This window comes from Podarcis filfolensis (genome assembly GCF_964270895.1).
Source record: "Podarcis filfolensis genome assembly, chromosome: 6".
Taxonomy (NCBI): Eukaryota; Metazoa; Chordata; class Lepidosauria; order Squamata; family Lacertidae; genus Podarcis; species Podarcis filfolensis.
Window position 1 is genome coordinate 34233382 of NC_139609.1, and position 17840 is coordinate 34251221.

The 17840-nt window shown below is 40.7% G+C and overlaps 2 protein-coding genes and 1 long non-coding RNA gene across 27 annotated transcripts in view; 2 read left to right on the forward strand and 1 right to left on the reverse strand.

Annotated features, from left to right (window-relative positions):
• Positions 1–5893, forward strand: part of USP33 (ubiquitin specific peptidase 33) — a 37463-nt gene extending 31570 nt beyond the window's left edge. For all 8 annotated transcript variants that reach the window (XM_083620940.1, XM_083620941.1, XM_083620934.1 and 5 more), the window contains 5 exons: positions 1222–1303; positions 1923–2031; positions 2883–2985; positions 3782–3850; positions 4744–5893. In XM_083620940.1, the coding sequence (XP_083477066.1) occupies positions 1222–1303; positions 1923–2031; positions 2883–2985; positions 3782–3850; positions 4744–4901 (521 nt within the window). In that variant the 3' untranslated portion in view covers positions 4902–5893. The remainder of the gene's footprint in view (positions 1–1221; positions 1304–1922; positions 2032–2882; positions 2986–3781; positions 3851–4743) is intronic.
• LOC310765701 lies at positions 5652–11750 on the reverse strand. Its single transcript, XR_014549749.1, has 2 exons — positions 10497–11750; positions 5652–10252 (listed from the first exon to the last, which is right to left on the reverse strand). It is a non-coding gene; the product is annotated as an uncharacterized lncRNA (long non-coding RNA).
• A 465-nt stretch (positions 11751–12215) lies between these two features.
• Positions 12216–17840, forward strand: part of ZZZ3 (zinc finger ZZ-type containing 3) — a 46280-nt gene continuing 40655 nt past the window's right edge. For 4 of the 18 annotated variants that reach the window (XM_083620916.1, XM_083620930.1, XM_083620933.1 and 1 more), the window contains exon 1: positions 12216–12471. The gene's annotated coding sequence lies outside the window, so the exon portion shown is untranslated. Of the gene's footprint in view, positions 12472–12701; positions 13060–17840 lie in introns of those variants that run through there. The other 14 variants (XM_083620929.1, XM_083620919.1, XM_083620921.1 and 11 more) reach the window with 7 other exon arrangements.

Consider the following 17840-nt stretch of genomic DNA (forward strand, 5'->3'; position numbering starts at 1 on the left):
ACAGATTTCTTTAAACCATTCTTTATCCTGCTGCCATCAAAGCTTGAATTTGGGGAACGGTTTGTTTGATTTTGTTTTCCCGTTCCTGAAATTCTTACAAGATCATTCAGATCATATCAGTTGTTTGGCTGTGGCTGGTATTTGCATAAGGAATCGTACATACATGATAACTTGTTTCTGCTCTTTTGACAGATTCACACTTCTCTGTGGAATAATATTAAGGAAAAGCAGTATTAGCTTCCACATTTGCTTTGGGTCATAATTTCTTTGTTTAAAGTTTGAAAATCAGACCTCTGTTTATCAAATGTTGATGTGAAGGACATTTTTTTAATGCATATATACTTGTGTTCACAGGGGTAGGAAGAGAGCTGGGATGGGGTGAAAAATAGGTGTGGGACATTTTTCTTAATTTTTGAGAAAAGGCACAACACAGTTTTATTGGATTCAACTTACAAGTAGCAAGGCGGACTGCACAGGCAAGGCAGAGCATACCAACAAGGATACAGCTTCCTACAACCCGTATCCTGCCTGAAAACCCATGGCCTGTCATGCCTGCTGTGGGTTACCTTGGAAGGTGGAAAGCAGTGACTACCTTCCAATGACTTGAACCATTTCTGCAACTGCTGTCCAAACACCCACAAATGTAGCAATGAGATGGATTGACCCATGCTGCCATAGCTCCATGGCCCTTTAAGAGGGCTTTTCCTTCATGTGAGAGATTTTGGAAACCACTTTCACTTAAATCTTACTGGGGGTCCTGCTAGTGCTAGATGCACCAGGTATAAATGACAGCCATAGTTGTGGTACAGGAGCAGTCTGAAGACAAAAATAGAAAGGGTAGATACTAAAGAAAGGTTAGGGATGAGGAAATCTGTTGTGCAATTGTTTGAAATACTCTGTTTTGCAGTTTGATAACTATTGTGCAAATTTAAGATATTTTGAATCTTTGCATACATATTCATGTCACAAGTGCGTTTCAAGCTCAAATCTAGCATGATCTCCCTTCTCACTTCTGGGAAAGCTATAGCATGCATTTGTTCTGACAATTAAATTGCACAAGTTGCTGAAAGCTGGTTGTGACAGAAGTTGTATTCCCCCTCCCCTGCTCAAACTGTATTCATTGGTAAGGCTTTTTGAAGCATATGATATTCTTTAATAGTTAACATGACCATATAGTAAATAGTTTTGCTTGAATTTTTTTTTACTATGTCTGCTCCTCAGGAGTTCCTCCACACAAGGCTACTTCTATAGAGGACCTTGTAGTAGTGCTACCTCAAAATATATGGGACAACTTATATAGCAGGTAAGCTGTTGTTTACAAGATGAAATGAATTGCTTTTGATGTTTCATCCATATACTGTACATAAATACAAGAAGTTATTTGACTATAAAGCCTCTTCACATTTTGATACAGATTTTGTGTTTTATCCAGTAATGGTGGTTTGCTCATGGTATGGTCTAATCCAGCAGAAGCTTCTGTGTACAGAAGGGGAGTGGATTATTATTATTATTATTATTATTATTATTATTATTATTATTATTATTAATATCATAATCATCATCTCTTCCCCTCACAGCTCCCAGAAAAGGGCATGAGGTGATACTGAAGGAAGGGAGAATGGGCAAAATAATATCCCTGCCTTCCATTCATTTGAGCCTTTGCTGCATTAAAGAGCCTTCCAAGAATTACACCAGTGAATACCAACATGAGAGAGAGAAGCTATCTTTCAGTAATAGTTGTGCACAACTAAAATGTGTGTGGCTTATTTTTCAGGGAAGTTGCTCCTATTGATGAAATATTACCTACATAGGAAACTGGTGCTGAACAAATTATAGCATTTATTGTTCAAGCAAAGAACAACTTGGTTCAATGCACAACTTTTGATCCTTCTAAAATGACATTTAATATTCTGTGATTGCAGGTATGGTGGAGGACCAGCTGTGAATCATCTCTATGTTTGTCATACCTGTCAAATGGAAACAGAAAAAATAGAGAAAAGAAGGAAGACAGAACTGGAAATGTTTATTCGGGTAATACATTCCTTCTCGCTTGTTAAGTTCTTCTTCTTTAAACTTCATAAAAACAGTGATCTGGAACCTGTGAGTAGAATTTTGCTCACATGACACTCCCATGGTTTTCTCCAGCAGCCCCTGAGCCTTCTGGAAATCTGGTCTGGCAAGGCATATGCCCTTCTGGGACAGTGTGGCATGAGGCATGGGTGTGCAGAAGGGAGAAAGTGAAAATACCGTATTTTTTGCTCTATAAGACTCACTTTTTCCCTCCTAAAAAGTAGGGGGAAATGTGTGTGCGTCTTATGGAGCGAATGCAGGCTGCACAGCTATCCCAGAAGCCAGAACAGCAAGAGGGATTGCTGCTTTCACTGCACAGCGATCCCTCTTGCTGTTCTGGCTTCTGAGATTCAGAATATTTTTTTTCTTGTTTTCCTCCTCCAAAAACTAGGTGCGTCTTGTGGTCTGGTGCGTCTTATAGAGAGAAAAATACGGTAATCTGTTCCCCATCTCTTTTCACTGGCAAGATTAAGAGCCCTTCCCCAAATAGAAGGAGCCCATACATTTAAAGACTGCCGACTCAGGATCCAGTCCAATATTTTTGTACTGAAGAAAAGTTAGCCTTTTACAGTAGTGGATATTCTATTTTCATGAAGACTCTTTCATATTCACATAGCATCCACATTGGAGTGTGGGGTAGCAGTGGTGAAATTTCAATATTGGGTCAGGATTCATAGAATGCTTCAGATACAAGCTCATGTGTGCTTTCGTGGTTAAATTGTCAAAAAGTTGTTAAGAATATTTCAGTTGCTTCTCTTGAGAAGGCATCACAATTTCATCAAGTGCTTTAGAGCTTGCTTTGTGTCTCTCAGCTCAACAGAGCCTTCCAAGAGGAGGAGTTTCCATCGATATTCTATTGCATCAGTATGCAGTGGTTCAGAGAATGGGAAGGGTTTGTGAAGGGCAAGGACAGTGGTGAGTAGACTTCAAAATTCTTATCAAGTAGGTAGGATGTACCTTTTATAGCATGCACTTAGAATTTTATCACAGTAATTTACTAATTAAAAAAAGCACCTGTCAAAAGGCATATACCAACTCTTATGAAGAGCTTTTAGTACAGGCATCCCCCAAACTCGGCCCTCCAGCTGTTTGGGGACTACAGTTCCCATCATCCCTGACCACTGGTCCTGTTAGCTAGGGATGATGGGAGTTGTAGTCCCAAAACAGCTGGAGGGCCAAGTTTGGGGTTGCCTGTTTTAGTACCTAAAGCAAAACAGAGAATAGGACATAATAGAGCTGTTGGCATGCAACAGCATGTAGGAAGCTACACCACTAGCTAGCTTATTAAGGCACCAGAGGAGAATCTGCTTTATTTGCAAGCATGATTCTAGAGATCAGTTCAGAAGACTTCACGACAGTTTTAATGGATAGTTTGCCTGTAAATATCATCTAAAGTTTTGGGAGATGATTCAGATGTATTTTTAAAGGCTGTTTACAGTGCATGGTGGTTGCTGTGCCAAAAAAGGAAGCAAAAGCCCATCTGAAGATGGGCAGTTCTTTTGCTCTTGTAGATGAGTTTTTGAATTGTGCTCCTGGATATGCTGTCTCCTTTACTAATAACTTTTAAGTGTGTTATGTTTTGTTAGCTACACCTCCAAAGGAGAAAAAAATGGAAAATGAAGAAAGTACTAGAGTAGTTTTCTGAGGTGTTTTTGTTTTAAATAGTATCACTTCATTATTACCTTACATGCTAACATTTTTCTATCACTAGATCCTCCAGGGCCCATTGACAATGCCAAAATTGCTGTCAATAAATGTGGATCTGTAGTTCTGAAACAAGGTACAATCTCTTATGCATGCAGTTTTTCTTTTTCTGCTAGTGACTACTTGCATGTCTTTCTACAGTTTTGTTTCTATTTCTGTTCATTTATTGATTGAGTAGTCCATTTTAAAACCTCCTTGCATTACATAAGCTCCCAGGGCAGATGAAACAGATACAGATAAAAAACAGAAAGTCAATAAAACCTTAGGAAATATCAAAACTTGGCAGTTTTAAAAATTGTTTGTTCCATCATTAAAAACACACTTGCACTGACTTTGAACACATATATGAGGTGTTTTGAGATGTTGTTTCAAGATTACTAGCTTCCATTTAAAACAGTAGTACTGTACTTCAGCTCTCTATATTCTTTTCGTTTTTGCTTTTTTTTAAATGACATTTTATGTTGAAGGCAAAAATTAAGGACTGTGACTATGAAACTTCATATCTAAAAGTCTGTACAGCATGTATTTATCCACCTTTGGATAACATGCAGCGTTTTAGTCCACATAATTACTAAGGGGGTGAAGGGTTGAAAACCTTTGAAAATGTGTGGGTAGCTGTTCCAAGATGTTGACTTAAAAATGAGAGAGTGAGAGTGAAGTTTATGCATAGCAGAATTCCTCTATAACATTAAGTCTCCTTGTAAATGTCAAGCCCTTCAAGTTTTATAAAATATTTACTTGTAAGAACAAAATGCCAAAGTATGTGGAATGTAATTGGCTTGAGTTGCATGCACTGTTGCAAAAATTAAAGTAATCTTAAATAGTTACCCTGATCCAGTTAATGCCATCTGCAGAGTTTGCTGTGCTTGGATTTGGAGCTTGGTATTAAAATATATCATTTATAAGCAGATTGTTTTCAAAAATCATTAGTTGAATATCGGCTTCACCTTCACTGAAATGTTTTTTTAGGGGCTGATTCTGGACAGATTTCTGAAGAAACATGGAATTTTCTACAGTCCATCTATGGGGGAGGACCAGAAATCATCCTGCGACCACCTGTTGCTCAAATGGAACCTGAATCATTACAAACTGAAGATAAGATTGAGTTAGAAACACGTGGTCTGTAGCCACCAACCCAAGGATAAATTCTAATGAGATAGCATCCAGTTAACAACATACATTCCTAAGATTTTTTTGTCTGTTTTTCTGTTTTATTTTTGTTTTCCCTGTGAAATAACAGGAGGTTGGGCATTATCGTGTCTGTGAAAAACAAATTGAAACTTGTAATATATAAATTCTAAAAATGTTTTAGAACCTATCGGAGACCTACATTAACTGTACATATGCAAAGTAGAGATGAAGGATTTAACTGTTCTTTTCAATATCTCTATGAATTTCTAGGCTCTTTCATATCGGGTCTTGTCAAGACAAGATTTAAAGGGTCTTTAACACCACATGGTGGAAAGATGGGATATCAATTTAGCATATATATAAAAAGAAATATAAATATTTTAAGCTGTTGGTGAGATTGTAAAAAAATGGTTTTAACATCCTAAGAAAACTCAGGAAAAGTTACGCTTCACTTTTATTTGCACTGCACTATAGAAAAACATAATGAACTTTGCATTAGATAATTTTCTTATTTGAGTGTATCATATATACTAATGATTCAGATGGAACATTGGTTTTGGTCAGCAGCGTAAGTAACTTCCTACTGTTTAAACTGTCTGATAAGTTGTTGTTGAATGTAAGCTAGCATAATCAATAGTATGTGTAATTAAACAAACCCATAGTCTTTAGGAGTGTGTGTTCTGAGAGCATGAAGTGGGTATGTTAGCAGCTTGCACACCTGAAAATTTTCTAGTCTTTTTTTTCAAAATTAAAAGCATCAATAGTTAAATGTGGAAAAATTTATTGTACAGTTCTGCAATGCTCATTGGCATGATTTATGATGTCAGATGTTGAATGATAACACAAAGCAAGATTGCAAAAGCATTCTAGATTATTCATATTGAAATGTTGAATGTCACCCAAATGTGTTTCTTCCTGAATATTGCTAACATATAAGCAATATTATTATTTGCTAGTTCAATAAAAACCAATGGTAAAATGATAAAAAGTGTTTGAACTTTAAGCAAGTGATTGAACTTTAACTTCAAGATATATATTAGGAATATGTATTATAGGTTGCTGCTGTGCTTTAATGTACAATTTCAGAAATGAAAGGGAAGATCCATTTTGACTGGAGAAACTTTCAAAAGCATGCTCACCTCTGAGTCAAAATGGTTTACTTATAGTACAAATGGCAGTCCAGAGGATGAAAGTGCAACAATAATTTCATTCTGGTAAATGGAACATCAGAAGCTGCCTTATACTGAGTCAGACCATCTACCTTAGTATTATCTACACTGACTGGCAGCGGCTTTCCAGTCGTACCTGGAAATGCTGAGAATTGAAGCTGGAGCCTTCTGCATGCAAAGCAGATGATCTACCATTGAACTGCCTTCACACTAAAAAAAAATAAAAATCATTTCTTTGGGAGAACAATGCTAATTGTTCTAATATGATGCTTTGGATAGGGACTTTGCTCCACTAGGTTATAAAATTACTATTGAAGCACAAGACATCTTGATCCCTGGATAGAAGTAAAATATTAGTGGGGGGGGGGGGAATCTGTTGTTGCTTGCATATCATACTTTTGCTACTAAGACCTCGAGATTCTTCATATGCATGAGACAAATGAGATCTTGCGTTGTTTAATATTTTTGTGTTAAACAAAAACATTGGCCATTTGCACTGGATCTACCTTCTGCCTGTTTTTTTTAAAGAGCAGCGAACACTTCAAGAGCTCGAGTACTTACAAAGTACTTACAAAATTGTATTTACAAAGTAATGTCGTAGCTGCTGTAAAAGCAGTTTCTCAGCCCTTTAAAATAGTGGCATTTTGGTTTTACAAAATCCTTAGAGGACAATCTTTTATCTGAAGATAAAAGTATCCTAGGGTGTTGTGGAGAAGGATACTGACCTTAGTTTTGGTAGCTTTCTGCGGAAACTCAAAGCGTATTGGTTGCTGTTCCTTCCATAGTGAGAGAAGTAATTGAAAGGACTACCTGCAAGAACTGCTTGAAAAGCCCCATTTGTGCATGCAGAGGGTAGGTATAGAAACCTCTGTAGGTGAACAGGTGCCAAGGACCCAGCTGTAGAAGATGCTGGCCCTCCCCCAGCAACTGTATGGCTGCGTCTCCCCATCACACCACAGCCATACCAGTTCTGTATCTGTGCAGCTGACTGTGCGCTGTAGGAATGAGGAGTGGTTTCTTTTGTTTCTCATGTCTAGGGCTGATACAAGTTGTAAGGCAAATGTGACAAACCTGCGGCCTTCTACAAGTTGCCAGATTCCAAATCCCAACAACCTAAGGCATACCTAGGCTCCTTTGTGCCCTTGGCAAGCAGCTGTATTGGTGTCCTCCTAGTCACTCTGAGACAGAGTGCAGAGGTGTGCTTTTTGTACCCCCTGGGCCAGTGACCTTGGTGGAGGCCAACCTAACCAAGCCATCATATTCCTGATCACTGGCTATAAGTATAAGGTCTGCGGCTGATTGGATTTGGGGGGTTCCACAGTATCTGGAGGGCCAGATTCCACAGTCCTCTTGTAAGGTAACTAAATAAACAAGGACACACAAAGGAAGTAGGAATATACTCTTCTCCATTAATCTTGAGTTCTACCTTGGAATCAAACGACATTTTTTAAAATAAAAATACCACAAGTTCTGTCTTCTGAGGAGGTGGCAGACTACTTTTTCAAATGTGTATATACAAGTAAGTTTCTGAGTCAGATAACAAGGTTATCGGATGGAGCCTGCAAATAAACGTGTTTAGAACTGAACTGTTGAACATTAAAATTTGCATGCCATTCTGCATATTAATAGAGCTTCCGTGTGGGGATTCTTGAGACTTTCTGGCAGTTGTGGAAGGTTGCCTGTGTTCTGCTTTATATTTCCCCATATAGGTGCATGTGCATCATCTACTTTGTTTGGAAAATACTGTGGGTAGACTAAATCATTTTCCTGCCTCTGGAGAACCCAAACTTTGAGAAACAAGACTCTTGACTTTCCCATTTATCTTCATTTGTATCATAGTCTCATCTTAATTCTAGCTTCTTGGTCATTACGGTGTAAAGTTAGGACATGTTTTTTATCAAGAGGTTCTCTTGTTGCACTTGGAAACTTCATACCCTTCTCTTTAGATCCCCCAAGATTTTTTTGTGTGAAAGTTAGTACACATTCATAAGCACCACTCACGTTTTACTTAAAAACAATGGTTCTGGTCCACAGAACATGTTAGTCTTTATGGTTATAGAAAAAATGTAGGAATAGCCTTTGCCAGTTGCAAATACTATGACTATTTGCAAAACATAGTTGCCTTATCTAATGTAGATAGTAATTTGTGTATGTACCCAAATGCTTTGGGTGTAATTCATGAAGCCAGAAGCATTTGCTTAAATAAATGGCTTCATAAATCTTTTAGGCTTGATAAAATGAAAATTGAGAAGTGCTTGCTATTTTTAAATATGACCAAAAAAAGATTTAGGATTATTGGGTTATCTGTGCATCATACAATGTGTGAAGATTTAATTTCTCAGGAAAATTAATTCCTTATTTGGCTTAACCTATTCTACCTTAACCTATTTTACCTATTCTGGGTGCATTTCTGTATAATATGGTATTTCAAATCCAGATGTCCTTGTTGCCATAGCAACACATCCCTCTCCTTTCTCCCCCTGACTTTCAAATGGTAGATCAAACAAACTGAAATATTGCACAGACTGATGTTTTTACTTGTGTGTCTCCTTCATCTTAGCCAGGGCCAAGTATCTACAAAAACAGGCACAAGATTTTTGATCAAATCCTATTACCAAGCCTACTCTTTAATGCTTGCTAAAATTCTAATTGCTGTTTCATTCTGTGGGTTAAACAGTGACTACGAATGAAAATTTGAATTGAAACTTTGATCTATTGTTTAAAAGTATCCTTTGATTTTTGACAGTGTATCAGAGTTAATTTTTTATTTAGTGAACTAAGAAAAAGTTGTAATGCATACTTTTTATTGACTTTAAAGTAGAATTGGTTTAGGTAGATGTTACTACTGAATGAGAACACAGACCAAATACAACAGACTAAAATGATGTCAGAATGGTTGATTGTAAGCATCAAAGCTTCTATTAAATAGTTTCATGACACAAGCTTTCATCAGCATCCAAACATAGCAATTTACATTTTCAACCTGCAATTATGTGTTTGAAGTCACAGAACCCCAAATGCTAGGTTTTTCATTTATGTAGCAGTATATTTGGTGGTGGTGGGGAGAGCTGTATGGGTCACACAGTACCACACTTCTGCCATTTTAAAGGCCACTTCAGTAGCTTCTTTTCAGACAAATAAATACAAACAATGAAGTTCCTTAGTAAAGAGGCAATCTGAAGAGAGGAAGAGAGTAAACAGATTGATGCAAAGTGTAGATGCATATTCTAACTAAATGTCCCAACAGATGCCTTGCTCTCTATTGCCCAGTAACATCTAATCTATATTAAATAAATTAAAGTGATGTAGTGTTATTGTAATGTGAGGTTTTTCCCTACAAAAGCAGCAGCCAAACAAGTGTCACAGGGTCACTGTTTATTTTTTAATCATGAGCTATTTGAAGTAGACGCTATCCAATAAAACCATTCTGCTAGCGCAAGAACTTTTAGCTGTACTGTATAATGCAACTTCCCTGCCTTCTCTCCTCTTCTCTCCTGCACACCCCCTAAATCTGCTCTGGAGGGTTGGGAGACACCCCCCCCAAGCAGATATTTAATGAACAGTCGTGGGGGTCATGGAGAGGAGGTGGGGAAGTTTTATCAAACAGCAAAGTTCTTGCAGTAGTGGAGCTATTTAGTTGGATACTGCCCAGTATGTCTAGTTCTACTCTCAGTGACCATCTGTTCTAATTAAAACCACAAAGCTTCGTAAGTGAGGAAAGCAACAGCGGAACAGCACTAGAGTTGCATTGACACCCTTTTTGTTGATAGGTCTGTATTTAACAACTGAATTAACTGTAAAATTCAATGGTTGTTTTTCTGGAAATGTTATATTAACAAATCCTGAAAAACAGATGTTTAATTTTAATTTTTACTGTTTCTAAGTATGGGGAAAAAATATTGGAAGAGGGTATCCTACTACAACAGGATGCATAGCTAGATCTATGTGAACAGTGAAAAGTAGCTGAAATGGTAGCAACCCATGCAAAAGGTGCATGTGTATGGTTCCAGGTTAGAGGTCCTGCCTCACTTTCAGGTTGGATCAATAATGCTACTTTGGGAGTGATGATGTATAACTTAACAATGAGGCCTACTAATTTTATGGTGGAACAACTTACACACCTGAGGTGCTTGGCAGGCAGGAGTTCAAAAGCTTAAACTTTTACAGTACAGTGGTACCTCGGGTTAAGTACTTAATTCGTACCGGAGGTCCGTTCTTAACCTGAAACTGTTCTTGACCTGAAGCACCACTTTAGCTAATGGGGCCTCCTGCTGCCGTCGCGCCACCAGAGCCTGATTTCTGTTCTTATTCTGAAGCAAAGTTCTTAACCTGAAGTACTATTTCTGGCTTAGTGGAGTGTGTAACCTGAAGCGTATGTAACCTGAAGCGTATGTAACCCAAGGTACCACTGTATGTAAATACAGTTTTGGGAAAAGCTTCACCATAGTAGTATTTTGTGACAGGTACTCCCAGCACTCCCTCAATACTCAAAACATGCCACTGGTCTAGAAAGCCTGGTGACCCCTGCTGTACACCACCATTGACTGGCGATAGCTTAGTCAATAGAGCATGAAACTCTTGAGGTTGTGGGTTCAAGACCCACATTGGGCAAAAGATTCCTGCAATGCAAGGGGTTGGACAACATGTATTGGGAAGTTTTTAATGTTTGATAATTTACTGTTTTATATACTGTATTTTTCCATATATAGGACACCCCTATGTATATTTTGGGGGACTCAATTTTAAGAAAATGAGGGGAGATGGTCCAAAGTTGTTAAGCCTCTCCTCCAAGGCAGCTGCGGGCAAGAAACACTCCCTAGATTGTTTCCTGCATGCGGCAGCATTAGGGGAATTTGTGCTCCTGCCAGCCATCCGGTGGGTGGGAGAGCAACCTCCCCTGATGCCACCGCATGCGGGAAATGACCCAGGGAGCATCCCCTGCGTAGTGGCTTCTGGGGAAGTTGCGCTCCCGCCAACAAGCTGGCTGGTGGCGCACAGCTTCTCCCACGCAGCTGCGGGCAGGAAACAACCCCCAGATCATTCCCCACTTGCTGTGGCATTGGGGGAAGCCGTGCTCCTGCCAACCAGATGGCTGGTGGTGCCCCACTTCTCCCACCCCATGCCACTATCCGTGTATTGGGTGGCCCCAGTTTTTTGACGTGATTTTTGAGTCAAAAACCCTCGTCCAATACACAGAAAAATACGGTATGTTGTAAGCCACCCAGAGTGGCTGGGGAAACCCAGCCAGATGGATGGGGTATAAATACTAGAATAATAAATAATAATAATAATAATAATAATAATAATAGTAATTAATGACCCTTGTGCTCCCTTCCAGCTTTACAATTCTATGATTCTATACCATGTGGCAATATTTCCTCTGTTTGGGGGCAAAACCTTTCTCCCCCCCAATTTGCAGACACCGAGTACTTTAAACCCGGACTTTCATAATCTTATGCTGCAGAGTGCACTCCCCCCCCCAACCGATAAGAGCCGGTTAATTAGGACAAACTAGTTAATATCTAACATTGGAATAATATGGCGAGCATCATCCCATCACCATTGTGGCAACTTTCCTGTTATTACGGAGCTATCCAAAACAGACTTTTCTCTCAAATCAACGGGTGATTTCCAGTTTTGCCTGCTTGAATGAGCAACCAGATGTTTCCTTGGGGCAACAGACTTCGGGTTCATGTGGCTCATGGGCAGGGGTGCCAACTTGAATAAAATATTGGGGGGGGGAGGAAAGCCCCGTCCCACAGAACGGGGTGCGCGCACACTATTTGAATGGCAATGTCTATCATATTTCGGCTCCTATGTCAATAGGAGACGCCTCTGCCCCATTTTCGTCAACTCCCCATCCCATCCCCCACCTGATGGCAGGAAGCCCCCCCAAGAGAAACTTATGGTGGGCACAAAACTGCGGCGCAGTTGGAGGATTCTCGCCTCAATAATCTGTCATTTTGGGGTGCTTCCAGATTTTTTGGGGATTGCTAATACTGAAAACAGGCCACTGGCAAGAGTTACGAAGAGCCCCAACTGCTCTACCCACCAGCTCCAGGGCGGCTCCGTCCCGAGCCTCTTTCCCGCCTCCGTCGCCTCCCTGCGTTTACCAGCAGGCGGAGCTGCAGGGAGCGGCCCCCACTCGCGGGCTGCGCAGGGAATGGGGCTGGGGGGGGGGAGGGAGGCGGGTGAGGGAGACAGGGAAGGAAGCGGAAGCGGAGCCGCCGCCGCGCGGCGCTGAAGGGAGTCAAGCAGCCGTTGGGTAGAGTGGGGGGGGGCGGATGAGCGAGCGAGCGCTGACGTCTGATGCGGCTGCCGCTGAGAGAGACCGAAGTGAACAAGAAGCCGCTGCTTCGGTCCCACCGGGCTGAGTTTCGCGTCTCTCAGCAACCAGGTCAGGCCGCCTCCCTCGGGGCGAGCGCGCGCGGGGGGGGGGGTGAAACTGGTGAGGCGGAGAGACCCGGATGGTGCGGCGGGTGAGGGGTGGGGGCCGGGGGAAGGAGCGCGGAGAGGGAGAGAGCGCGAACAAGAGGAGGAGGAGGGGGGGAGGTATTATATCCCCATGTGACCTGCGCGTGCGGGAGCGGGAGGGGGGAAGAGGAGGAGGCTCGCGCGCCTCGTTCGAATACCAGCTGCTGAACCGAAAGGTGCGTCGTGCGCGTGCGCGGCAACGTAACCGCTCCTTTCCCTCAGCCATTGACCATTTTGCTCTCCCTCCTCTCTCTGTCCGTCCGCCCTCCCATTTTCCACGTGCGCGGGGGAGCGCGCACGGCGTACTGCGGGCGCTGTTGTGTATATACAGTATATCTGGGACACGCGGACACGTGCGCGACGCTTCCGCCATGTTGGGGCTCGCAGGAGGCAGGGGGAGGGGTGTGCGCGCGCGTTGAGGTGGGAGTTCTCGCGAGGTCAGCCCTAGTTCCCGTGGGAGCTGGCCGGAGGCAGGATGGCGGCGCTGCGCTGAGAGTGATGGGTAATAATGGTAACGGGCAACCGGGAAGCGAGGTGGGTGGGAGGGGGAGAGAGCGAGGGAGGGAGGGGGCGGCGCGCCGTGAGCTCCCTTAGGCCCGGCCTCTTTAAGTCCGACGACGCGCGTGGGGGCGGGGCTGAACGTCACGGGGAGTTAGACCTGCGAGAGTTTTGTGCGCGTCGGGCTCCTCCCCTCCCCCCTGCGCTTTCCCCACAGTCGAAACTGCCGCTCCGTGGCGCCCCCGCCCCTCGCCGCGTCTCAGGTTTTCACCACAGGTTCCCACATAGTCTTGAGGGCGCCCCCATGTCATCTTTTTATTGATGCTGCTTGGGTCAGCCCACTTGGCTCCTCAGCCCTTTAAAACCGTTCCATGGAACCTCTTCCCGCAAAGTTCGACCACCTCCAATGCCCACCTTAGGTTCAAAATACCTTAGTCAGGGCCACATGGCTAATTGCGACTTGCCTTAGTTGAGTATCTTATAGTATTGGGTGTTCTGTGCTAAAGGACTTGTAACTGACGCGATCAGCTCTGGGAGACAATTTGGCCTGCCAGGCAAGTTCCTTAAGAAAACTAGACCCAGCAGAATAAACACCATGCAACAGCCCTAATTTGGAGCCCTGTTTGCCAATCCTGTTCTCTGCTGCACTGCCTCACAAGTTTGGTTATCAAACTTTTTTTTTTTTAAGCCCATAAGGTATTCTAGAAAAAGCAAAGGTAAGCAGGCTGGCAGAGTACATTATTGTTAGTTTCTGAAAGCATATTTTGCACCACTTGCTGTTGACTGCTGAGCAGGATATTATCCACAGTAGATTTTATGTAGAAAACGATGGGAGCCTGTGGCCCTCCAGATGTTACTGTGTTACAACACCCTGGCCATGCTGATTGAGCCTGATCTGAGTCTAGGAACATCTGCAGAGCCACATGGTTCTACTTGTAGTCACCATTTCCTTTGATGAAATGGGCTTTTGCTTGCAAAGTACATGCTGCAATACATTTACAAATCTTTGCCTTAGGTACCGCTTGTGCAGGGTTGTGCATTCCTCTGTAAAATTGCACAGTCAACCTGGTTTGTCCTGGATTGTTTGAATCTCCTTTTCTCTTTGGCGATCACTCGTTGCCAAGTAAGATTACCTTCCATGAACACGGTCTTAACAGTGAGTTCGTAAGTGATTGTGGAGGTCAATTCTGGATCCACATGTCCTTCCACTTCCTCTTAGCACATTTCTCCCTTTCGTCTTGAGTTCAAGCTCAAGCATCTTCAAAGTCCAATACACCTTTTGGTAAAGGCTGTTCTCCAGTTGGAGCTCTTGCAGGCCAGTGTTTCCCAGTTGTTTGTGTTTATACTACATTTTTTTAGATTTGCCTTGAGAGAGTCCTAAAACCTATTTTGTTGACCACCAGCATTACACTTTCCATTTTTAAGCACTATCCCCCCCCCCAATCCCATAACAAGTTTTAATGTGAGTCTGTTACAAGATCATTTGTATTATCTTGCACTTTTGAGATCTTTGTTTCCTGGGATTGTGATTTTACCTCTGACAAGCAAAATATGCCTAGTATAATTTTATATAAAGTTTGTGAGGGAAGTTCAAAACAATGCATTTTCTCTTTGCAATTTGTTTTAACTATCACACATGTTGCATATTAGTTGCAAATTAGGTATTTTGAGGACTGGATTTTAGTAGCACAATTTTTTTGTTCATTTTGAATTTGTAGATTGCATTCCTTTTACAGTAACTTTATTAGCAAGTATCCTTAACTGCAGTTCTATTTCTGCTGTTTATGGGTGATCTCAAATTAAGATTATGACTTGGTTGGCTACAACTGTGCCTGCAATTATATGAATAATTCTGGTTTTGTTATTTTTTATAGAAATAGTTGAAATTATTGAAAAAGTTGGTGACCCAACTAGACAAGAAAGAAATGAGTGCAGGCACCCCCAACCTTCGGCCCTCCAGATGTTTTGGACTACAATTCCCATCATCCCTGACCACTGGTCCTGTTAGCTAGGGATCATGGGGGTTGTAGGCCAAAACATCTGGAGGGCCGAAGGTTGGGGGTGCCTGATACAGTGGAATGCTGAGAATGTTAGAGTTCTAAAAGCTAGCCAAATTCTCTAAATAAGTGTCATACAGTGTTGGTATGCTATCTTAAGTTTGACTCACAAACACAATATTGTCCTAGATGTGTTTTTTCTTTGCAAACACATATTTGCACCTTGCAGAATAGGGGAAGGAATTTGAGAGGGAAGATGGTGTTAAGTATCTCATTCCCCTACTTCTTCAGTCCAATTTGCTCTTTTCTCACTCTTTTTCTGTGGAAGAGTGGGTCTTTAGGAGCCAATGGAAGGTTACATACAAATGCATATAATAATTCCAATATTTCTTAACCCAGGTTCACTGAAAAATGCTTGGATTGTTGGTGGTTAGGCTTGAATTCCTACAAGATATTTTTGCTTTCTTTATTTCACTTTGTACTGTAGAAAAGCACTTTATAGCTCTCATTGTATAATTTTCATAAACAAGTTATTGTATTCTATCCTAAGTAGTTATTTGTTGCTGCAGCAGTTCTTGGCCTTGGCTATTGCATTGTTCTCTCAACTTTTTATAGCTTGTGTATTTAATGGGAGCTACTCCCAAGTAACTGTACTTAGGATTTCGGCCTTCAGAAAACACATATAGGTCTCCAGAGTCTCAGCTAATATTAAGAAGTTTGATATTAAAGTATCTTAAAAGATGTCAATAAAATGTCAGTGTGTTCCCTTGCTATGATATTGTTCTCACATGACACAAAGCCATGGTTTGTTTAACAGACCATGAGTTAGCTGTGAATTGTCTCACAGGCAATCAGACAAGTCCTAACTTATTTCTCCCATGTTGCTTCATGTTTCATTAGCATCTAGGATGGGGGTTACAAAAAAAAAAAAGTTTAAGGAAGGGTGCCAGATTCACATGTAATGCTGATTAAAATAAATCAAGGTTGCTAGCATTAAGCAAGTGATAGTTAAGCTGCTAGGTTTGAACAATCAAACAAACCATGGCTTAGTGTTATGATCATAGCTAGCTGCCTTGGTCTCCTTTTTGGCAAAATGTAGGATATAATAATAATGTGTGAACCAGACCTATGTGTAGTGTGTTAGGGATGGTGCAATAATTTATTGTTTGTTTTGGGAAAATGCACAAAATATTTCCTAGGCAAAACTTAATGACAAAATTATCATTAAAATAGCACAGTGTGCATGTTAGGTGTGTAATTAAACAGCTGGTATATATTACCCAGAGTCCTCTTTGGATAACCAAGGAGGTTCTTGCAGTATGCCTGGACAGACTTCTATTTTATCAACTGGGTATGTTTATCTATTTTACACATTTTTAACATAGCATGAAGTTAGTAAGATGGCGAGCCATCATTCCCCCATGCTTAAATTTTATATTTTAATGTCATTTCTATAATTTAATCATGTTTTCAGAACTAGATTTAATGCACAGTTACCTCCTAATAGAAAGCATTTTATTTTACATGGCCCATATATTCAGAAATAGCTGGTTATTTTTTGCACTGGCTAACTATGATTTTAATTTAACATTTCTAGCTTATAGTAATATCCTATTAGAGTGGCCTTTCACAATTGTGAGCTACATGTAAGCTATTTCTAATATATATATATATGTTTTTAAGTTGCCATTCCTAATATTATAGCCTATCTTGTTTTCTTACTTTTGGCATGAAACTTTCTCAATATGTGTTCAAATAATAAAAATAAATAAATCCATAAGCTACAATGCAACGTAAAAGTTATTTCAAGGTTCAGAAAACAGGGCCGCAACCAATACTATAGTTCCTCACCCTTGTATTGGGTTTCATTGCTGTGTTGAGAACTTATTGTGGCCAAACTGATTACAGCATCAATAGAGGTCACTCCTCTATATTGACATCATTTGAGCATAACTTGGATTGGTGTTAATATTGGATAAGCTCAAAGGACTAACAAGCAATTGGATATCCCAATCTATGAAACAAGCCAACAGTTTGGGTGACTTGTTCCTCATTTTGATTCTTACCTTAATAGATGGAAGACAGTACTATTAATGGCTATGACTTCCCATAATTTAATGTGGCATTATTTTATATTCTTTTAGGTTTAGATTATTATTTGGAAATCTAAGAAATAGTCATGGGCACCACAGAATACCCATTTCACAGAAGAATAACTTTCCCATAAGCCGGCAAAAATCCTACACTCCCCTAAAACAAATAAAGCAGACCCCGCCCCCCCCAAAAAATGTATGCAAAACATTCACGAAATAACAGAAAATCCAAACAGTTTACTATTTCTTCTGTGTGTGTGTTTTTTTTTTAAAATATTAGTGTTGGTGTGTGCAGTGTAATGTGTCTAAGGGTAATATGGTGCCCCTGGGTGTCACTTTGAAAGTTAAGACCAACACTTTGAATTGAATTCTGAAACATACCAGGAACTAGTAGAATTCTTTCAATACAGATGAGATATGATCTCTTTTAAGAGTCTAGTTGTGGTTCCTGAAGCGACTCAAGTAGCATGTACATTTAAAGTCTGTTGTAGTAATCTATCATAGAAGTTACCAGGGTTATGGATAACATTTGGCTTCATGTGATGTGAGATACACCTTTACAACTATCTTTTAAAAATACTGTAGGCAGTCATCTGAGAAATAATTTCTCTAGCTCCCACATATGGCAGTAGTACTTTGGGCTCTGTAAAGATTCCTATTCATTTCCAGCACCTATTACTTCATATCAGGATTAGGAGATGTCA